General features: G+C 39.6%; 1 protein-coding gene across 1 annotated transcript in view; it reads right to left on the bottom strand.

Annotated features, from left to right (window-relative positions):
• MEGF9 (multiple EGF-like-domains 9) overlaps nucleotides 1-24,635 on the bottom strand; it is an 81,327-nt gene that overhangs the window by 29,425 nt on the left and 27,267 nt on the right. The window contains exon 2 of the mRNA XM_010848428.1: nucleotides 12,854-13,055. Coding sequence (XP_010846730.1) covers nucleotides 12,854-13,055 — 202 coding nt within the window. The remainder of the gene's footprint in view (nucleotides 1-12,853; nucleotides 13,056-24,635) is intronic.

Genomic DNA, 24,635 nt, shown 5'->3' with positions numbered 1-24,635 from the left:
GTACTAGCTCTCAACGAAAATGTTATTTTGCTTAACCTCAATATCCTGACTCTGCTAAAAGGGCCCCTTTAATGGACACAGTCCTCATATAAACAAAGAACAGAGGCTAGAAGGCCTTCTGGTTTTCTCCTACATGCTGCTTCCCTGGTGGCTCAGAGGTTAAAGCATCTGCCTGTAATGTGGGGGACCTGGGTTCTGATCCCTGGGTTGGGAAGATCCCCTGGAGAAGGAAATGGCAACCCATTTCCCTGGACAATCCCATAAACGCAGGAGACTGGTGGGCTACAGTCCACAGGGTCACAAAGAGTCGGACATGACTGAGTGACTTAATTTTCTTTCACTTTTCTCCTACATATAAGTTGATATTAGGTTTTAGGGGGCAATATTGTCCACTAGATCAATGGTGCTCAAATCTAAGCATGCGTCTGGAAGGCTGCTCGGCCCTATCCCAGGATTTTGGATCCAATAGGTCTAGGGTTGGCCCCAGGAATTTTCATTTCCGATTCCTAGGTTATGCTGATACTGGTCTGGAAACCCTACTTAGAGAACCCCTGCACTAGGTTAATAAGATTATTCTTATTTTACTACCTATTAATACTTTTAATACTCCTAGCCCTGACTGGTAAAGCTGCTTAATTTCTACTTCTAGGCTTAGTGCTGAACCCGTTATTTGGTATCATTTCCGACATAAGCAATCAACCTCAGTGATCTGCCTGTCATTAAGTTCCATTCGCTTACTGGCTCAGTTAACCTCAGACCCCTTTATTCTCAATGACTGAATTACAATTATTATCTGAATAGATGAATTACAACTAATTTCTCAAGGCCTGGCTCTGGGTCCTAGTTGCTCTGTCTGCCTACTTTTCGCCTCAGTGGTTAGGTCCGTGACACTTGTTTTCAGATCTCCAACATGTCAAATGCCTGCCAGCAAGTCAGGTGGACACAGCTTTGATATCCATTAATGTGCTAATTTCTGCCTTTCTAATGAGTCTTTATAGATATGGATTCTCTACAGATACTCTCATTATTTCAAATTGTTTCCTTCTATGCAATATCTGGGCTTCTGAGGTGGCTCAGTGGTAAAGAATCAGCCTGTCAGTGCAGGAGACAGAGGAGATATGAGTTTGATCCCTGGGTCAGAAAGATCCCCTGGAGTAGGAAATGGCAACCTGCTTCGGTGTTCTTGCCTGGAAAATTCCATGGACAGAGGATCCTGATGGGCTATAGTCCATGGGGTCTCAAAGAGTCAGGCACGACTGCGTGATGGAGCACACACGCACGCATGAAATATTTATCTTCACAGTGCCCAGATGTAACTTCTATTAATAGCTTTATGTCTCTATGGGCCAGTTCTTAGGCGGATGAGTCATGCTAACCCACACCCAGCTCTGCACTTCTACTGAGACACTGCCATATCTAATCTTGCTCATTCTACTTTAGGGGACATTTCTATACAGTGGGGAAAGCCTTGAAGATAGACCTAGACTCAAATCTATTAGTTAGGCCATACGGCTGAGAAACTTAGCCTCCAAGAGCAAGATAGCTACACTGTTCTGAGAAATCAGAGACATTATATGCGTAAAGCATCAAGCATCGAGGTTTAACAGTGTTCATTAGGTGTTCATTTCCTTCTGGTCCTCCTACTGAATTACGTAATTTCCTTAGGTGAACAGCTTAGTCCAGAAAGCTAAAACTATTTCCCTGCAAAAGCCTTTCAAACATCTATAATATCTGTTTTATTGGACATCCTATTTAACTGTAGAACTCTTTAAAAAAAATCAACTCAAGACCAAGAAAAATAAAAATTAAAGAGATGGCGTTGTAGTGTAGTGTATGTGTCAGGAATGGGCAGAAGAGACGAAGGGATTCTGTTACGGATAACATAAGCCGTATTTTCATCACTGCTTTTGGCAATGTGAGAAGAACATCCATGTTCTTCCTGTATAGTATTCAGAAAATTCCTTAAACTTGATGGTATCTCAGATCTCTTTGAGAATCTACTGAATGCTGCAGATCTTCTCCACAGAAAAATGCCCAGATCACCATTGCATTTCATGTACTTCCCCATCTTAGGTTAAGAACTCCTGACCAAACCCAGAACTGCATGCCATGGAAGTTTAATGCAACAGAAAGAACATGGGATACGGTGTCGGAAGACCCTGCAATGACTCCTTCTCACTGTGGTAATTAATAGATATCCAGCTTTGGGCTTCTCTTGGAACTTTCAAATACTACTTTTCATCTACAATTTGGTGGATAAATAATTGTTACCTACCCCTCAGGGTTGTTGTTAGAATGAAATGAGAAAATGTACAGGAGAAAAGAATATTGTTTGTAAATGACTTTATTCCCCAGAAACCTAAGTTTCTAAACATAGGAACAAACTCGAAAATCTCAAATTATTGAAATTCATGGAATATATCATACCAGAGAATTAACTTAATAAATAAAATAGCATGGTAGTGACTTTAATAATAATGAGATTTTATGGGACGAATTTTAAACTAGTCGCGTACACTCTGAATGTCAAAATAATCGTGGCTGAAGCGCTCATACTCCTTTTTAAAGGAGATCTACAGAGGCTTCGAGTCCACATCTCTCTCTCTGAGACTGAGGAATTTAGATATTTTTAGTGGAAATCAAATCAAAGAGAAAAAAAGATGAGTAGTCCCATATTTCTTTCTACCCTATAGGAAACATATTTCTTGCTATGAAAAAAAAATGATCTGAGATGGAAAAAGTCATGCTGATTCAATTTTTCTTCAGGGGACACAGGAAGACAAGCCTTCTCTTCGGGAACAAGGGTCCTACTATTTCAGCCCAAGTCTACTTAAGAAGCTCTTCTTTTAAAACTTTAGAGAAAAAAAAATACATTTAAAACATTAAAATAGGCTATGAATTTGATTGTATATTCTAACCAGAAGGTCATACATCTAAAATGGAAGATTTTCACAATAAGTTTCTTTCCTTATCCTGATTCTTCTTCTGAACCTAAAGGCTAAGAACTGTCACCAGGACCAATTCCTCCCTCATAATAAGACAGTAATACTATCCATATTCCCTTGATGGACTGTTCCAAATAACTATTCTATTAACTTTTTATTTTGAAATAATAGTAAAGAAAAGTTGTAAAGGTAGCACAGAGGGCGCCCGTGTACTATTTATCCTCCTGTGAACTTCTCATGTAACCCTGGTGTATTCATAAAAACTGAAAAAGAACTTTGCTATATTGCTACTAACTATGGATTTTGTCAGATTCTCCTAATTTTTATGCCAAGGTTCTTTTCCTGTTCCAGGGTCCAGTCCAGGACATCACCTTACATCGCTCATCCCCCAGCCTCTTCCAATCTGATCGTGTCTCGGTCTTCCCTCATCTTTTACTACCTCGAAGCTTTTGAAGAGCACCAGTCAGGCATTTTGTAAAATGTCCCTCAACTTGGATTTGTCTGTTGTCTTGTCAGGATTAGACTGAGGTTATGAATTTGGGGTAAGGATATCACAGAAGTAACATGCCCTCCTCCTTTTATCATATCAGGGAGGACAGGATACTCACATGACTCACCACTAACAGTATTATCTTTGCCACTCAAATGGTAACTTTTCGTGCTAGGAGTCTGTCTGTACAGTAGCTAAACTAGGATGGTCACTATGCTTATCTGGAAAAGCAGCAGAGGCTCAGCCACACAAACAAGGCCCAGGGACTCCTGAAGGCAGTGCAGTCAGACAGGTGTCAGTGCAGTCAGACAGGTGTCGGCTGCAGCCCTGTTCTGACACTTACCAGTTGCCTGTTAGGGGGCAAATTACTCAAGTCTCAGTTTCTTCATCTGTAAAATGAGAATAATTCCACTTCAGTCAGCTGTTGTTTATCTTTACAAGATAGTACATATAAAGCACTTAGCTTGGCACATAGTAAACAGTCAATAAATGTTAATGCTGTACATTCTGGGGCTGATGGTTGTAGTAATAATGTGACTCAGTGGTAGAAGGATCTGCCTACCAATGTAGGAGATCCCTGGGTTGGGTAGATCCCCTGGAGTAGGAAATGGCATCCCACTTCAGTATTCTTAACTGGGAAATTCCATGGACAGAGGAACCTGTTGGGCTACATGCAGTCCATGGGGTCGCAAAGAGTTGGACCCGACTGAGCGACTGAACAATGATAATGTCAGTAGTATTTCCCAAGTTGTGTTGTGTGCTAGTTTCATCTCAGAAAGAAGTCAAAGTACAGCCCAGAAAAATACTTCATGTTTGTAAGATTTTTTAACTTTTTAAGTATAGCAAAATGTGCTATCAGAGAGATGTTGAACTAGAGATTAAATACGCGCATTTTTTCTCCTTTGCAAGAGAAGTTTGCAACTGCTTTGCCATGTGGGCAGGGGTTATTTGCTGGAAAATAACTTTCAAGCAGATCCTACTGGTGGGAGAAGAATCATTTAAGTTACGGTTCCCTTAGTAAGTTTAGAGTGAACAAGTCCCACTGTCTGAGAGAGGTGTTTAACAAGACCTTTTGTATTGGGGAAGGAGGGATATTTGGGATTTGTTAGGTAAAAGATGCTACAAAATGTCCTCAACCAGTACTCTTGGAACTGGCTTGTACACTAGATGGAACTGCACATATACACTAAAGGAGTCAATTGCTAAATTTCTGTAACTTTAGAGCCCCAGTTTAGAGCATCATTGAAGGAACTTGGAACCAAGGGAGTGGGTTCATCTTTCCTCAGATAACTGTTGCTGCCAATTATCCTGGTCCAGGAAAATCAACCGCCAGTAGTGATCGAGCATCACTGATCACATCAGGTTGAGGGCCAGGCCTCAACCCCAAATTCAATATATGAGTGAGAAACAACAACATCAGTGAACTGATCAGAATCACGTCCAGCTGATACTCAGCATTAGAGGAGGACTAACTCCTCGAGCTACTGGAAAGCTAGTAAGCAATTGTTGGGGAATGGACTGACTCAAAAAGAGGACACTGGGTTTGTGCTACTGAGGCATATGAGCGTCAGAGTAATTAACTGGAAAATAAAGGAGGCATGCCTACATTTGAACCCTGTTTGTGGAAAGTCTGACAGTTATATAAGCGCTCAACTTCCCCATATCTATTATATTTGCTACCGCCACAGAGCTCTCTATAAAGATGAATAGTTTTTAAAAATCTTCAAAGGTACAGGCCCTTGGGTTTATTTCTAGCAACACAGAAAGAACATGGGTATGGGGACACTGCTTGACACTCAGCAGCAAGGCTTGTGGGGAATAAAGACCCCATGGGATGCAGCGGGTGGCGGCAGCTACAGAAGCAGAGGAGAGGCAGCGGGCAACAAAGGAAGAGCGGTGAGCACACGGGTACGGACCGAGGAAGGAACCCTGGGACTGAGCAATTCGCTAAATTCAACTTGGAAACACAAACTGCCTCTCGATTTGTGTACATGCATTAAAGCACAGAGCCACAAACTTTCTAGACGACTATGCACAGAAACAGCGCTCTCCTTGGGCGATCGCCATTCTCACTACTCTCCTTCCTCTCCGTCGTCGTCGCCCCGGTCTCCCTAGCTTTCACCCTGCCTTGGCTCTCCGCCTGCTTACAGCCATCCATTCTACCACTGCTGGCATGCACGGCTGGTCTTTCATTTGCTTAAAAAGTGCTTTGTGAATAAAATCCAAATCGCGCGTCTGGCCCTTAACGCATCTGTCCCATCTGGGACCTGACCCCGGCAGGGCTTGCCAGATGTTATCTCCTCTGTCCCGACTCCCCCTTCACCTTACATCCTGTGTAAGCACATCTCTGAGATGTTCATCTTGCTGCTTCCTGCTCTGTAGCATTCTTTTGCACCTTTTCCACTTCCGTATGTCTAAATCCTTTCCTTCCTTCAAAACTGAGGTCAAAAGCTATCTCCTCAATGACATCATCTCTGATTTTTCCAGCTATAAGTGACATCTCCCAGTTTCTTAATCTCCTTAACATTTTATCTTTCTATTTTATGATGTGGGTCAGTTTTTACTTTGTACTATAACTATATATATATAAATATATATTTGTGGTTGTTGTACTCTGTACTATAATTATATATATATATATAAATATATATTTGTGGTTGTTGTACTTTGTACTATTATTATATATATATATATATATAAATATATTACATATATATTTGTGGTTGCTGTTTAGTTGCTCAGTCATGTCCGACTCTGTGAGACCCCATGGACTGTTAACCTGCCAGGTTCCTCTGTCCATGGGATTCTCCAGGCAAGAGTATCAGAGTAGGTTGCCATTGCCTTCTCCAGGGGATCTTCCCAACCCAGGAATTAAACCTGTGTCTCTTGAGTCTCCTGCATTGGCAGGCAGATTCTTCACTGAGCCACCAGGGAAGCCTGTGTCTTTATAACCTTACCAGGCCAGAAGCTCCGTTTGTTTTCCCATTGTCTTATTTACTTCCCACAAGGTCTATGAAAGTACCCTGTACATAATTTGTTAAACAAATAAACACTTTGGTACCAAATACAAATACACTTGTTAAACAAATAAATACTTTGGTACCAAATGGTTCATACATTTATATGAACTTGATTATTCATATTAATATTATTAGCATGTACATAACTATAGACCTGGGGGAGTTTCTCAGTATTATAAATAATAAAACTTAAATTTTTTCTTTAAAAAATTTCCAACTGACCTAAAAGTGACTTAATAAAATGAAACAAGTAGTAGAGTCTGCAATACGGTTTAGGGAAAATTACACGTTTGATCAACAGCAACTACATCAATTCACTGTGACATGTTATGTTAATGTTCACAAGGGTCACCAATAGCTGGGAGGAAAAAACATTTTCTTTTGTTTTTTTTTTTTTCCCATTTGTTTGACTACAGATGATATTTAGTTAATAATTAGAAGACCAGGAGGGCAGACCATACTCTGTATTGAAAGGAGGATTTAAGACAAAAACACACTGAATAACACAGAGCTTTCCAAGCTGTAACAGACATGCATTATTTACACTAAAACCTCAATGCACTCAGTGCCTTTGCTGAATAAGCCCCGGTCTGGCCATTTATTAACATTCAAATTTTAGTCTAATCGGTTTTACCATGAACTTTACATGATTTATTTTCTAAGACATAAACCATTTGGCACTGTAGAAACATTTCCTGAAACAAACGAGCCATGACAGGATAAAGCCTGACATCAGTTACCTGCTTCTGACCACGATGGCTACCTTTTAAAATTCTACCTTCAAGGAAAGAAACACTGAAGTATACCAGAAAAAGGTGATGTAAACTAAAGATTGGTATAATTTCAAGAAAAATAATTGGGGTAAAGAGTAAAGTTATTTTAAAATAAAATTAAACCTACGAAGCTTTGTTTTCCTTACAATATGCTAGTTTATAAGGTTTCTTGAGCTTGGCACCTAATATGTGCACAACTGTCTCCCAGTCATCTCTATCTGAACATCCCATAGAAAATGAACACGCTAAAGCCTAAGGTCAGAAAGAAACATGGAAGTCATCTCTCTCTCTCACTCCATAAATAAAATCAACCACCCAGTTCTGTGGATTTTTCTTGCGTACACTGGTTCCCTCCTCTCCAGCACCACTGCCAACGCCACTGGCTTAGATCAGCCTTTTAACTCTTCTTGCTTGAACAGTTACACAATAGCCTTCTCCCAGATCTCTCTGCCTGAGCTCACTCTCTCCATCCAGCAGACTTCTGAAAGAGTAAGTATTCTAGAGAGCAAATCCAATGTTACTACACACTCAGCAGTCTTCAGTGGACAAGCTAATTGACACGGCATTTCAGGCCCTCGGTGGTCTGGCCCTATTTCTTCTCCAACTGTTCACTCACCACGTGTTCACTGTGTCCACCTTGTACCAGGCACGACTCTAGGTGTTAGACACACAGCAGGAAGCAGAGAGACACAACTCCCATCTCTTCAAACCTCCCTCTCTGCCTCCAGTGTTCCTGCTTCAGCAAACAGTGAGCCCCTTGCAGTCTACTAAAGATGGCTTGTTCTTTCACATAAACGTCTACTCATCATTCAAATTTTAATTTAAATGTAATCTTCTCTCTCGAGACCTCCTGAATCTCCTGTGTGCTTTATAAATGCTATTTCGTTTATATTTCTATCTTTCCATTTCAAGCTCCATGAGCATAGGATAATATCTTTTGATATACAGTTGGCAAATGCAATGTCTATTAAATGAAATGTGTGGATAAAATGACAAAGGCTTCCTCAGTTTTAAATTATTTCTGGTGATGAAATAACGTTTCTATGTCCCAGAATTATAGGAAAAGTAATAAATAAGAGTTTACACAAGCAACTGTTACTCCTGGTTATTACACAACAGGTGATTTTCAGAGCCCCATATGAATATGAGTCTTGGAGATTTTGTCATCTTTCTATTTGACATTTATTTCAGCATAAGTTTATTTCATGAGTAAAGTTTCGTCTTCTGCCCTGCGGCATATTCCCATAATTAAAAATGCAAAGTAGTAAATATTTCAACACACACCACACAGCAGCCACCACAGGTTTTACGGGAAAGGATATTACACAACAGAACTTCATCATCTCATAGAGGCAGTTTTAAAATGATGCACCTGGTACACTAACCTACTACAGATACATTAAAAAATCTCAAATCTGTAGATGACTGTCTACATATAAGTCAACCCTGACAGCATTCTAAGGCTATATTAACAGTCAGGCTCTCACTAGGTACACTCCTTTACTGAGATAAAATGCTCTCTGATTTCTCCATTTATTAAATTCAATATATCTAAGTGTAAACCAGGAAAACATTAGAAGTGCACTCCAAAAGCAGAGATGAAAAGACCCTGCTGACTGCCTCTTTCCCAGTAAACAGGTGGAGCGGCAGCGGTGATGTGCGGGGCGGCCATCTGTCAGTGCATAGAGGACCTTGTGTTTGCACACAAAGACATTGCTCAACCCACATCTGGTTCCTGCAGCCAAACTCTACCCTCACTGGGGCAACTCCCACTGAAATATATGGGCATAAGGAACAGGCGAATGAATTTTTTAAAAGCCAGCTGTTGATTCATGAACACTAGATACGTGAATCAGGATAGAATTGAGTGCACTTTTCTCCTTTCATTTCTTTTTAAAAAGAGAACAAGGAGGCCATGACAGAATTTGCATTGGTATTTGCATTGGTATTGCAAACTTTCCTGGTGGCTCAGACAGTAAAGCCTCTGCCTATAATGCAGGAGACCCAGGTTCAATCCCTGGGTTGGGAAGATCCCCTGGAGGAGGAAATGACAACCTGTTCCAGTATCCTTGCCTGGAGAATCCCATGGACAGGGGAGCCTGCGGGCTGCAGTCCATGGGGTCGCAAAGAGTTGGACACAACTGAGCGACTTCACTTCACTTCACTTCACTTCTAGCAGATCAGATTTCTCATCCTGTATAACCTTAGGAAATCCTCCTGAATTTTGTCTCTGGCCTTCCCAAACCATAATCTGTAAGGCACAACTCAGTTCCTAGCTCATCTGGGAAGCCTTTCTCCTTATTACTTCTGCTTGTTTCCTACTCTAACCTGTTCTATTTAGAAATTTAGCATACATTTATAAACTTTCGCTAATGTTCTCAATGTCTCCTAAGCTAAAACTGGGATTACTCTTTCCCGATAGAGTTATTTATATAGCATGAATTATATAATCAGAAGAAATTCCTATAGGGACTTCCCTGGTCATCCAAGGGTTAAGAATTCACCCTGCAATGTGGGAGATGTGGGTTTGATCTGTGATTGGGGAACTAAGATCCCACACACCGCAGAGCAACTAAGCCTGAGCCACAACTGAGCCTACAGCTCTAGAGCCCACATGCAAAAACCAGGGAGTCTGTGTGCCACAACAAAAGGTCCCACGTGCCGCAACTGAGACCCAATGCAGCCAAATGAATAAATATGTTTTAAAAAGACATTCCTATAAAACATCAAGTAGTGGGCACGACTGCATCAAAGTTTCTCATAATACACACTCACTTTGCTCAATATTGAGATTTTGAAAAGTGCTGTACCAACACAGTAGATAGGAATACACACTCTAGGTTCAGATTGCATACATTTCATTTCCAACTCTTATTTACTGGCTACTATGGAAAAGACCCTGATGCTGGGAAAGATCGAAGGCAGGAGAAGGGGATGACGGAGGACGAGACGGTTGGATGGCATCACTGACTCAATGGACATGAGTTTGAGCAAGCTCCAGGAGATGGTGAAGGACAGGGAAGCCTGGTGTGCTGCAGCCCATGGGGTCTCAAGGAGTCCGACACGACTAAGCGACTGAACTGAACTGATGTTGTAAGTTAGGCAAAGTACCTAACTTGTAGCTCTTTTCCTGTACAAATGAGAATAATAATAATAGTGCCTAGCTGATATGGTTGCTGCAAGGATTACATGAATTACTACATGCAAAGGGCCCAGGATCATACCTAGTGTGTCTGCAATTAATTTTTACTACTATTATTTTAAACTGAAAATTTTAAAAAGCATTAATAGGTTTCTCCACGAAAATGGAAGAAAATAAGCTAAACTTCTTTTTCTTTCGCAGTGAACAATTTCTTCTTTAGACTACCAACAGAAACAGATACTTCAGTCCCTACTCATACGCAAACTTGGTGACTTAGTCCCCTCTTCTGTGAGTCAACAATTCTATTCCTCACTTAAAAAAAAACATATTCAACGACTGGAGTGTTACTGAGCTGAATCTACGTGCCAGTTACAGTGTAAATGGGTGTACACACACAACTTAATTCTCACAAAAATTCTTCATGTTATATGCATTAATCCTACTTTACAGATGAAAACACTGAGGTGAGGTGAAATAAAAGATTATACAGTTATTAAGTGGCTGAATCAAGAATGGACTCAAAGTCTACTAATTTCAGACTCCATCTCCTTTCCGCCAAATGTCACACTACTTGCCTACAATTCCTTTTCCGCTTAAGCCACCCACATATACCTTAAAGCAGAACAGAACATAGAGGTGCTTCCTCAGGGATCACCCATGTGGTCTTGCTGAAGTGCACAGTCCTGCAACCTCCTGTTTCTGTTCCTCTAGTCTCATGCCCATGTAACTTCCTTTCTGGTGGGAAGACGTGAGATGCTTAGGGCTGGATTTAGAGCTCCCATGCCTTCCTTCTAATGACTTACAGGTTTTCAAATGACTTTTGGGATGCAATGCTTGCTCTGACAAATTACCTGACATTCTGAAATAATAATGTTTTAAAATTTTAAATTAAGTATTAGTCTGCACTAACTCATAGAAAAGAATTACGGATTTATCTAAAAACTTTAATAAGCTTATTCTTGGGGACTAACACAATCAAGAAATAAGACAAGTAAAAGAAATAAAGATTGGAAGGAAGATGGAGGAAAACTTCTTGGAAGAGAGGGCAAGAAACAGAGAGGCCCGTGCATTTTTTAAATTTATTTATTTTAATTGGAGGATGAATACTTAACAACATTGTGATGGTTTTTGCCATACATTGTCATGACTCGGCCAATGCGTCATTAGGACTATCTATAGACACTGAAAAGTCATCCAGAACCGTGACAGACATAGGGTCAGGGAGGTGTCAGTGAGCCAGAAGGGAAGGCATTCTAGAAGCAGCAGCGAGAGACAAGGAAGACACTCCAGCTCCAGGTCTAGAGACAAGAGAAGCAGGAGAGTGAGGCCAGCCACTACTTGTAAGGGCTGCAGGAGAAGCAAGGCCTTTCCTTAGAAGACTAAGGAAAAGACTAAGGAAAGGGAATGGAAAATCAACATACTTCGCCATTATGCAGATAATAAAAAATCATGTGCTACTCATTTCTAAAAGACCTCTAAGGATGACAGAACCTGTCAAGTACACATAAAAGACAGTTCACATAGAAGAGGTAAGAATAATATCTTCTACCTGCCTAGCATCATCCATTACTGAAAATCAGATATTCTGCATAAATGCTAACAAGGAAGCCATTTTCCAATATTTTAAGTGAAAAAACTTACAATGCATTACATGTTAACACAAAACTACCAACCAACTTCGTAAATTGCAATTAAAACACAGAAAAGCACCCATATGGCTTCCCCTGTAGCTCAGTGGTAAAGAAACCGCCTACCAGTGCAAGAGACATGGGTTCAAGCCCCAGGTTGGAGAAGGAAATGGCACCCCAGTCCAGAATTCTTGCCTGGAGAATACCATGGACAAGAGGAGCCTGGCGGGCTACAGTCCATTGGGTCACAAAGAGTTGGACATGACTGAGCACCCAACACTCATTTTCACTGGAAGGGCCTAGAAGTTATTGCTTCCAGAAAGCAGGCTACATTCTCAATACTTTTGCTCCATGAAAGTCAGAAAACTACTGGTGGCTCAGGCAAAGACTCCGCCGGCAGAGCGGGAGACCTGGGCTGGATCCCTGGGTCGGGAAGATCCCCTGGAGGAGGCCACGGCAGCCCACTCCAGTATCCTGGCCTGGAGAGTCCCCATGGACAGAGGGGCCTGGGGGGCTGCAGTCCGTGGGGTTGCAGAGAGTCAGGCACGACTGAACTTAGTTAAGCACCGCACCTTACAAAGCAAAACTGGTTACCCAAGTAATCTGAAGAACTAAATCAGTAAATCAGAAGCTTTTTAAAAAAATAATTCTATTGTAGTATAGCTAATTTACAATGTTGTGTCAATAGAACCTTTTAAATCTAGACATTAAATATAATGTGGACCCCAAGTCAAAATGATAACAAAGAATATGAAATGTTTGATGACTCTATGCCAGTCTGGTCCTTGAGAGCAGGGGCCGCCTTCTGAGTGTGATAAAACAAAGTTAATTTTACCTTCAATCTCTGCTGCTTACCTGCTGCAGACTGTGCTGAGGGCTCCACGTGGATTACAGTCACAGGGCAGACAGCGCCCGGAAGTACCATTCAGGTAAAAACCCTCCGTGCAGGTTTCACAGCGAAGACCCTGATAACCCGGCTGACACTCACACTGCCCTGTGGTCTGGTTGCAGCGATTCACACCCAGGCTTCCAACCGCAGAGCAGTTACACACATACTCTGCAAAGAGAAGAGAGAAAAAGATATTATCAATCAAGAGTTAATGCTTTCTTAATAAACTCTTTTACTTTTCTTGGTAAACATTCATGATAATTTTGTAAGGATGGGTAGAATAAATTCTAGTACAAATTCACTTTCTATCCTATTTAGTTTGTTTAAATAGGGAATTATGGGCTTCCCTGGTGGCTCAGTGGTAAAGAACCTGCCTGCCAATGCAGGAGACACAGGTTTGATCCCTGGATTGGAAAGATCTCCTGGAGAAGGAAATGGCAACCCACTCCAGTATTTTTGCCTGGAGAATTCCATGGACAGAGGAGCCTGGCAGGCTATAGTCCATGGGTGGCAAAGAGAGGAACACAACCTTGCGACTGAGCACAGCACAAATTGGGAATCATACACAGCAAAGCACATAAACTAGTAATAAAACTAACATTCTCCATTTCCTTTTCAATACTCTTCTAAGCCTCTTACGCCACACTCCAAAGTGTGCATGGATCTATATACGTTAGTTTCACTCGATTAGACCTCTCCAAAGGCAGGGCCTCTGCTTATCTACATGGAACTGAGAGCACACACTGGAAACGACAGCATGCTAAATAATAAACAGTCCCATTGTACAGCAGCAGAAGCCTATGGCTCGGATGGTTGACTAGTAACTTAAACAGGTGAGACAGGATTATGCTACAGCTGGAACCATGAACAAAATATTCTTCCCAGGAAGAAATTAATGGAGAATTTAAACTTTAATATGAGGAAATTATGAACAATAAATCCCAGATGAGAATGTCTACAGGGGCATCCTGATCAGTGGGTTAAAATCAAATAACAATTTGAAATCTTTCCCAAATTAAAAGATTTAGAAAATAAACATTGTCTTTAGGTATATTTCAAACAGTTTTTGAATGAAAATATTTAGAACTAGTTGGCTTTAGCTTTTTAATGCACATTCATTTAAAGGTCAGTTAGGATTGACTTCTGCTCTTACTTATATTCATTGTCTTTGGGATGTTTTTGTAACTGTTTCCTGTACAGTGTTATGGACCTCCATCCACAGAAACAGTGACAGATTCTATTTTCTTGGGCTCCAAAATCACTGTAAACGGTGATTGCAGACATGAAATTAAAGACACTTGCTTCTTGGAAGGAAAGCTATGACAAACCTAGAGAGCGTATTAAAAAGCAGAGACATCACTTTGCCGACAAAGGTCCATGTAGTCAAAGCTATGGTTTTTTCAGTAGTCATGTATGGATGTGAGAATTGGACCATAAAGAAGGTTGAGTGCCGAAAAACTGATGCTTTCAAATTGTGGTGCTGGAGAAGACTCTAGAGTCCCTTGGACTGCAAGGAGATCAAATCAGTCGATCCAAAAGGATATAAACACTGAATTTCATTGGAAGGACTAATGATGAAGCTGAAGCTCCAATACTTTGGCCACCTGATGCAAAGAGCTGACTCACTGGAAAAGACTCTGATGCTGGGAAAGATTGAGGGCAGGAGAAGGGGAAAACAGAGGATGAGATGGCTGGATGGCACTGTCAACTCAATTGACATGAGTCTGGGCAAACTCTAGGAGATGGTGAAAGACAGGGAAGCCTGGTGTGCTACAGTCCATAGGGTTGCAAAGAGTTGGACACAACTTAGCGACTGAGCAACAACAAATACTCATTTTATTAAGAAGAAAGTATTTTCAACACAGTTTGACAAAATATCAACACAGGACTTTTTAAGCATGCACAAAAACATGTGGTTAGAATCCACTGCAGATAAAATAAAACCTTGTACATATTTTAAGAATAGCCCCCATTCCAAAGTAGCTATGGACCTGGGTTTAAAAAGCCCAGAGAAATCTATGGCACAAATTATATTTCTGAATAGGTAAGGAACTATATAAAATGACATTATAATTATAGACAAAAGTTTAGCTTGGAAAAAACTAATGTAAGGTTTTATGATTTTTAAAAAGATACTGGATAAACTGCAAATCTAGAAGTTATAAAAAAGTTACTCCTCTGTTCTAGATAAGGAAATTAACCTTCAAAATTCTTTATGTCATCCCAAGCTCCTCATCCACCTCCATCAGAACCAAAGGCTCCACAGAGATATTCTCACCTGGTCCGCTCTCGGCCCATGTTTCCTCAGTTCCTGACCTTTTGTGTCAGCTCATCTCCCTGCTCTTCACACCTCTTCTAAATTGTAAATATACCGAATGAATGAATAGAAAAGTGGTTTATTTTATGTATATTTTATGCTTCAGTGGGGAATCAGTTACAAAACCCAGAGGAGAATTCAAATTTCTTCATCCCCAAGCTTAGGGCAGCAATAAGCTTTCCATCTCAATTGGGATTCTTATTTTCACTAGGCTATGTAAGCGTGACATTTTTTGACAAAGTTACATGTTTTCACATTATTTCTAGTTTCTGTGTGTGTGTGGTTTTTGTAAATAAGAAAGCCATGTTTAGTGGTCTATAAACCTTCCAATAGCAACTTCATGGCAAGATCACTCTACCAAAATGACCAGAATGTTAAAAATAACATTTTCTCCCAATATCTGGCACATTTCCAATATACATTTAATTCCTCCTGCTGGACCAATTTCATCACAAGTTAAACCAACCAAATTATGCTGGTGTGGGCAGAAGTAGCTCAAGAAAAATAAATGGACTAAAAAGCTCTATAACAAAGACTGAGAATTTTATCTATTATTTCCTTACTAACGTACTTCCAACTGAAACCTGAACTGAATTCCCAGTAAATGAGACAAAATTTTTAGTAGAGGTGTTCTGCTGCTGCTGCTGCTGCTGCTGCTGCTAAGCCGCTTCAGTCGTGTCCGACTCTTCGCGACCCCATGGACTGCAGCCTACCAGGCTCCTCCATCCATGGGATTTTCCAGGCAAGAGTACTGGAGTGGGGTGCCATTGCCTTCTCCAAGAGGTGTTCTAGAAGAACCCAATTAATCTAAGAACTTTGAGAAAAAAACTAAGTATTTTTTCAATAAAGTCTCATGGATAAACCTTCAGTTCGCTGATTATTTATTATTTCTATAGAGCTGATTCAATCTCTTTGTAATCCCCTGAACAGACTCTTCAGACCCATCTTTGAAACTTTACTCATTCTGTGCTCCATGGAACTCTCTCTCCTGTCCACACATTTAAATCTATCCTTTATTTAAAAAACCAGCTGAAACTTACTCCTCCATAAACTCTAATTCTATCACCCGCAGTTTGAATCCGTAACATCTATCACCTATAACTCTCATATGACAGTAATTTAAAGAGAAAGTAAGTGAAGCAGATATGAGCATGGGCTATAGAAGCAGACAGCTACAGGTTTAAATCCAGCTCTATCACTTACTAACTTCAAGACCTTAGGCAAGTTAGTTAGCCAAAGTTAGTTATGACCAAGGCAATTTAGCCAAAGAATTGATGCTTTTGAACTGTGGTGTTGGAGAAGACTCTTGAGAGTCCCTTGGACTGCAAGGAGATCAAACCAGTCAATCCAAAAGGATATAAACACTGAATATTCACTGGAAGGACTGATGCTGAAGCTGAAGCTCCAATACTTCAGCCACCTGATGTAAAGAGCTGACTCACTGAAAAAGACCCTGATGCTGGGAAAGATTGCAGGTAGGAGGAGAAGGGGACGACAGAGGATGAGATGGTTGCATGGCATCACCGACTTGATGGACATCAATTTGAGCAAGCTCTGGGAGTTGGTGATGGATAGGGAAGCCTGGCATGCTGCTGTCCATGGAGTTGCAAAGAGTCAGACACAACTGAGCAACTGAACTGAACTTAGTTAACCTCCTTGTGCCTTCTTTTTCTCATCTGTAAACAGGGCATAATTAAGTATTTATAACACTCAGACCCAACACACAAACTGGAAGTGGTTTGGAGTGCCAAAATAGTAACTATAATAGCTGGAAGAAATGGACTACTATTGCTGTTCTCTCCATCAGTCGTGTCCAGCTCTTTGCAACCTCATGAACTGTACCACGCCAGGCTCCCCTGCCCTGCACTACCTCCTGGAGTTTGCTCAAACTCATGTCCATAGAGCCGATGACGCCATCCAACCGTCTCATCCTCTGTGCATAGTCACAGACTACAGCTTTGTGACGAGATCTGAAAGCCGAGTTTGGGTTTATTACCATGGCAGTTTTGGACAATGTCCACGAAGCAGAATCAGTGTCCTGACATTGAGGAGTTCAAGTTGTGAGTCAGCAAGATGGGGAAGAAGATGGTATCCTTCATATCCTGGGCTCCGCACACTATCAATAAAGATGTTTACAAATATGATGAAAACAGAAGGGCACAGCTCATGGTTTCAGGGAGAAGTAAAACAGCATCATTGATTATAAACCCTCGGTACTGATCATCCTAACAGTAGTAAAGTGAGTGAGTAAGTGAAAGTCGCTCAGTCATTTCCAACTCTTTGCAACCCCATGGACTATATAGTCCATGGAATTCTCCAGGCCAGAATACTGGAGTGGGTAGCCTTTCCCTTCTCCAGGGGATACTCCCAACCCAGGGATGGAACCCAGGTCTCCTGCATTGCAGGTGGATTCTTTACCAGCTGAGCCGCAAGGGAAGCCCAACAGTAGTATGGTGAACTGCAAATATTTCAGCAAGAGAGATCACCCTAGTGCCAGGATCAAGTTCTACTGCCACGAAGGCGATATATCAAGACAAAAATACACTATCCCATTAACATTCCTCCCCAAATTTAAAGGGAAGGAAGCTGAAGTGAGGCATACCACGTGCCAAAAAAATATGCATCTTTTCTGTTTGGAGCTCAGAATTTGAGGCCCTTTCTCAATGTCTAACCTCAAATGAAATGACCCAAATTAAATGAATAGTATGAGCAACAGGAACAAATACAAAGGACTACAAATATTCACCAAATTGTGTAGGATAACTTGTTAGCTTGTACGTAGAGTAAACTCTCAGAGCCCTCACAGTTCTAGACATTCATACAGAACCAGATAGGAGCTAATGCTGAAACAATGCACTTTACAGGAGACTGGCGATGTGAAAAAAGAAAAAAAAAGACATGTCAATTGATAAAAGCAGTGGGAAGGACCTATAGTCAAAGGCAAGAGATGAAGTGCTGCTCTTTTAGTGAAGTAGACTCTTAGACACTGGAACAGCACAAAGGAGTCTGTGGCGTGACTGATGGTGAGCCACTAGTGTGTATGTTACGGGGAAAGAAAAACACGAAGGGGACTCTAAAAGCTCATCACAGACAAGCCTGAGTAAAACACGAAGAGGACTCTAAAAGCTCGTCACAGACAAGCCTGAGTAAAATGCCAGAAGACTCACTGGGCTGCCTGAGAGATATACGGAGGAATAACTCAACATCATTTGAACAGCAGGTTTCCTTTCAATGCCCTATAATTCTTAGGAAAACTGTACAGAGATAATAAGAGAAGAGTAACATATGTATTAGCAGGGAGACATCTTCTTTTTGTTGCACTTCTGAATAACAATGAAATATGGTGACTTGAACCTGAAAGAAGAATAAGAAACTCAAATCTGGACTTCAAACTGTTTAAAAATAGAAATAGGAAGAGAGAAGAGACAATAAATGGGCACTTTTCTCTGAGACCTTAAACTTATGGTATGCTTTTGATGTAAAAGTACCCAAAGCAATCATTACATTTAAACACTGCACTTTTTCAAACATCCGTTACCAAGGCCAAGAGATGAAAATTTTAGCACTAAAGAAAAAATAAAAAATTAGTAATTTTGTTTAGAAGTCCCCTCTTTGTGCACAAACACCTGTCCTGGTAAAAGATTATCTCCTTGAACATAATAAAGACCTTTCCCAGGCTTTTCATACACCTGGTAAGTTTCTCTTTGCATCCAACTTTTAACCAACTCATGTCCTCAGCTCAGTAAAAAGTCCATGATATCATCTACAGAATTTTAATAATGCTTTGGTATCTGCAGCTACTTTAATGGGATTTTTAGAAAAATATTAATTGTAATAATATGGCCTAATTAATGTGTACTTTGCTTCTCTGTGCCTGTTTTTGAAGCCCTTTTTGAGTGCTGCTATTAACTAGGATGTCTGGAGATTAAGGCAGTTTGATACATTAATAATAGTGTGTTAGCCTTTTGCAGTTAAAAAAGAACTATAAAAGAAGTGAAAGATTTGAACAAAAAAGTGAAAATATTGCATCCTCGGTCAATTCATGATGCAAATCTCACAAAGACATGTTGCTAGCAGCACTGTTGCTGAACTAAAATGATTATAAAACAAGTTCTGCACTTAAGCATAGATACCGAAAAATACACCCAGCACTCACGGGAACCTAGTTCAGAAATATACCTGAAATTCTCTCTATAGCCTCTTGTAAAACTGTGGAAATATCTTCGCCAAACTCAATCTCTAACTCATTTCTTAAACAATGATTCCACTCTTGCTTTTTAAATCTTCAGATACTGAAAGAATATAAAAAATATATCTATTAAGAATACCAAAGAGAGAAAGAAAGGAAACTGCTTTGGGATATTTCAAAACTTTTCATTCTTCCCCATATTCAGATGATATACCAAACATATTATAATATTGGCAGCATCTTCCACTCAATCTCAAAGCAGCAAAAACTAGAAGTATTTAAAACTATTTAAAAGTATTTAAAACTCAGCACTTAATCTTACAATGAAAATGTAAAACATCAAGAATTCAAGCTTAGTAAGTTTAAAATTATCTGAAAATTTATACCTAAGTAAAAAATAAATACACTTTAGTATTTCCTTCAGGAAAATATAATTATTTTGTAAGGCACTATCTGTAGGTCATTTATAATTACGGAGAAATTTAGCGTCTCAGGCTTATTATCAGATGGGAATAAGCCGATTCCAGGACATAAACTACTTGGGGAGCTTTATGAACTGAGGTCATATGACAAGCGTCATTTCCGCATTCATCATACTGGAGCAATTGTCACCATTTCCTGCTTTGTACCCTAAAGTCAAAGAAAAAATACATCTTCCAAACTTCCCAGGGAATAATCTCCTAGTCCTCCATCTTCTCCTTTTCCTTCTTTTTTCTATTAAGTGTACTCTAATGTTTAAAAGTACTTCTATTCTCTACACACACAATGCAATCATAACATCATCTACTGAATGAAATCAAAGAGCAAACTGCACAATAAGAGGCCACAAGCCTGTTAGAATGGCTCAAGTTAAGTAAACAAAAATTTTAAAAGTGACAATATCAATTGCTGCGAAGGATGTAGACCAATTGAAACTTTCAAAAATTATTGCTGGGAACACAAAAATAGTACAGAGACCTTGGAAAATAGTTTGATAATTTCCTATAAATTAAATATAGCTTCATCATATGATTCAGCAATTCCACTCCTAGGTATTTATCTGAAAATGAAAACCTATGTTCACACAAAAACTTGTATTAAAATCTTTAGGATAGATTAAGGTAGTGCAGTAGTAAAGAATCCACCTGCCAATGCAGGAGATACAAGAGACAAGGGTTGGATCCTGTGGTCAGGAAGATCCCCTGGAGGAGGAAATGGCAACCCACTCCAGTATTCTTGCCTGGAAAATTCCACGGACAGAGGACCCTGGCGGGCTACAGTCCATGGGGTCGCAAAGAGACACGACTGAGACTAAGCACAATTACATATTCATAATCACCCAAATCTGAAAACAGCCCAATGTCCTTCAATGACTTAACTGGATAAACTGTGGTACTTCCTTGTGAGGAATACTCAGCAGTTGAAAAGAAGGAAGCCTTGACACGCAAGGATGTGACGGACTTCAACGCATTACGCTAAATGAAGAAAGTCAGACTCAGAAGCTACTTGTTATATGATTCCATTTACAAGATGTTCTGGAAAAGGCAAAACTGCAACAGCAGAGAAAAGACCAGAGGATTTTCAGGAATCAGAGGTAAGAGGAAGGACTATACAAAGGAACAGCTCGAGGGAATTTTGAGGGCGTAATGAAATCGTTTTATATCTTGAGTTTTGCATTTGTCAAAGCTAATAGAACTAAGTACAAAATGAGTAAATTTTATTGGATGTAAATTAAAAAAAATTTTTAAGAGCAATGAGGCTTTTCTAGACCAGATTCTCCCATTTTGCTGGGGAAGCTTTGGTGTGCCACAGCAGCGATTTTAGCTGAGCTGTGGCGCTAAAGTCAACACAGAACCCAACTAACAGTTCAGTCTTTTTCAAAGCTAATGTTATAATTAAAACAGCAAGAACTGGTTAAAGCTTCAGCTGATTACTACATTAGGAACATTACTGGATTGTGGAACATTTTCTGATTCAAAATGTTGTTTAACTAAAAGAAGGTAGGATTTTCCTTTTCTGTCTTTCTTTTTTCTTTTGGCTTCATCTTAAGTCTTGGATTGTAATTGCTTCTGTGTAGAATGAGGGAGAAGAGGAAAAAATGGAAAGATAAAGATATATAGGATTCCCATCCCCCTTTCATACACAGTTGCTTATTTTGCTTTGAAATTCATCATTTAAAACCCTACTCTATTTAAACAAGACTGGGAAAACAACTTTGAATCTATCCAACAAAAAACTTCACCTTTTTCACAAACCTACGATAGCATCTACAAAAATAACATCTTTCCTGATTTTTAAACAAAAGAAAAGGAAAAATAATCGTCAGAAACAAGAATAAGAATACTTAATTCAAACCTCACCTGCACATTGAAAGAATAGAAAATAACTGAACAAATTACAGTGTATTGACCACAGACCTGATTTCCTAAATGTATAGGAAATCATACAATAACTATGTTATTTTAAAATGTAGTTTTTATTAGGCCCATATTTCATCTTTGTAGGTTTAAAGAAAGCTCGGAAAGGCCTAGTTCTCAGGAAAAGGAATTATCAACATACAGCTCTTATTTTTATAAAAGGTCTTACTCTAGCATAACACTGATACTCAAATTACATTTCACATTTATATTATGCCAGCGTAGGGTCACAAATCTTTGCAAAGCTGGGAAACTTAATATTAAAGTTGATGACTTTTTGAGTTAAACCAGGCTTTGTAGAAATGTGGAAAGTTTTAAAGCCACCACTTTTAAAGAAAGCTTTACCTTTTAAACTAAAAATATATCCATCAAAATTCCCAATCACAATTCACTATTGCAAAACATTTCTTCCACTTTACGGTAGACATATGAAAAATAAAAGGCTAGCATGAATCCCAGGGACGGGGGAGCCTGGTGGGCTGCCGTCTATCGGGTCACACAGTTGGACACGACTGAAGCGACTTAGCAGCAGCAGCAGCATGATGTGGGTTTTCTGGAAATTCTTCTGTCTCACGCTTTAAGGACCATGTTGTTAGTGCCTGTCCCTGGCTCATCGCCAGTTTTCCACAATTCAGAGACAATTCATCTAATTAATGAGACAAGACAGCAAGTTCTGGGAAAGGCTGTAACAACTACCTTCTACTATGAATGGTAACAAAGATGATAATAACATTGCCAGTTACTGAGCACGTGCTGCATGTATATCAAACATCACATCAGGAACTTACACATATGACTTCCCTGAGTCTTCACAATCCCGCGAGGAAGGTTTTTTGAATGAGGAAATTGAGCCTGAGACAGATGAAACAAATCATTAAACTAACCAGTACCGGAGAAAAGACTGGAACTCAAACTAAATAACTCCAAAGTACACGTCTTTTCACTATGAGAAGCTTCTGCTATGAAAATGAGTAGCAAAAACACTAGACAGATGCAAGACATCTGAAAACCAGAATCTGCTGCTACTTAACCAGCTCTGTGACCTTCAGTAAGTCTACCTGCTCTGCTTCTCAGTGTCTCAATCTATACAGTACGGATAATTCTTGCCATCTGTCTATATGAAATACTTAGGTACAAAGCAAAATAATATATGTATGGTCTTTGTGCTTTTACTATAAAACACTGATGAAGGAAACCAAAAAGACCTAAATAAACAGAGAGACATACCGTAACAATTAGATCTACAGAGTCAATGAAACCTGATCAACATCTCAGCAGGATTTTTTGGTTGATATTCAAAAGCTGACTCTAAATATGATAAAACAAAGAAATGAATAGCCAAAGACAAAGCTGAGGAGTCTCAATAACTGATTTCAAGACAGTCTAAAGCTGCAGCAATCAAGACAATGTGTTATCGGGGAAAGAAAAACATGAAGACCAATGGAACACAACAGAGTTCAGGAACAGACCTTCACAAATATCAGCTAATTTCTGACAAAGTGCAGAGTCAATTCAATAGAGAAAAAAATAGTTTTTTTCAACAAATGGAGTTGGAACCACTGGACACTCATATGCAAAAAAACTGAACGTTGAGTTAACCTCACACCTTGTAAAAAGTCAAAATACAGCATAGCTCTACAAGTAAAATGTAAAACTATAATACCTCTAGAAGAAAGCGAGAAAATCTGATTCACCTTGGGTTAGGCAGAAACTCTTAGACACACACCAAAAGCAAACATCTTTTCAAGTGTTTATTTGCCACACACACGTCTTCTTTGGTGAAGGGTCTGTCCCAACCTTTCCCCTATTTTTAAATCACACTGTTTGCTTTTCGAGTTTTGAGAGTTTTTTGTATATTCTTGATACAAGTCCTTTGACAGAAACGTGATTTGGCAGATATTCTTCCAGTCAATGGCTGAGTTTTCATTCTGTTTAGTAGTATTCCAAAGAGCAAAAGTCTTAAATTTATTTTAATTAAGTCCAATTTATAAATTTTTATGGATTTTCGCTTTGGGTGTGTGTCTAGAGGTTTCTTCAACCTGCTTTCCGTGTGAGAAAGTAACAAGTCAAATGAGTGTCAAACAGTAGGGCAGAGTGAAACAATTGCTCCAGCTTCAGAAATAATCCCCAACTGGCGACTTGGAGAGCTGCACTTGCTCTGGGCTGGTGAGTCAATATATTGCTCAAAGGCAAACATGCATGCTCATGATTTGGTATTTGGGATCTGTTTATTTAAGTGCATTCTCACAGCTAAGAGAATACTGCTAATTAGTATTTCCAGTATCTCTCTAAAAGAATCGTACTGATCTAGAAGTCAAAGGTCATGGATATGGAATATGCTAAATTGCTACCTAGGCAAAACATTTTCTTCATGTCCACTATTTTTCCATTTGTTTGCATTTTTCAAGGCTTAAAAAAAAGCTAATTTTTCCATTTAATACGAGTCAATTATTTACTTTTTAAAAGTGCATTTTATTCCTTCAGGCCACCATCAAATTCAAAATGCACTGAAAGAATTAACCAAATACTGCCCCTATGGCTTGGAAGAATGACTATTCTATCAAACTCTGAATTTTGGTGAGCTTATTATTTACAGCATTTTCACAGCTTCCTTGAGTTTAAGGGAAAACGAGAAGGGGGAGGAGAGCAAATACAGCAAACAAACGTGAACACTGAAATCTAGCTCCAGGCCACAGCAGGAAGAGGCGAGGCCATGAGGTGAAGGGGTCTGGGTCAGATATTGTAATCACTGCTTATAAACTATGCGATATTAAATCTCATACCCTCTTTGTAAAGACTTTTCATAAAACTGGGATAATGATACCTAACTTATAAGAATGTTTTAA

This window comes from Bison bison, unplaced genomic scaffold, assembly GCF_000754665.1.
Source record: "Bison bison bison isolate TAMUID 2011002044 unplaced genomic scaffold, Bison_UMD1.0 scf7180017864266, whole genome shotgun sequence".
Classification (NCBI taxonomy): Eukaryota; Metazoa; Chordata; class Mammalia; order Artiodactyla; family Bovidae; genus Bison; species Bison bison.
Note: the sequence above shows the minus strand (reverse complement) of the source record. Positions and strands in the feature narration are given on the sequence as shown.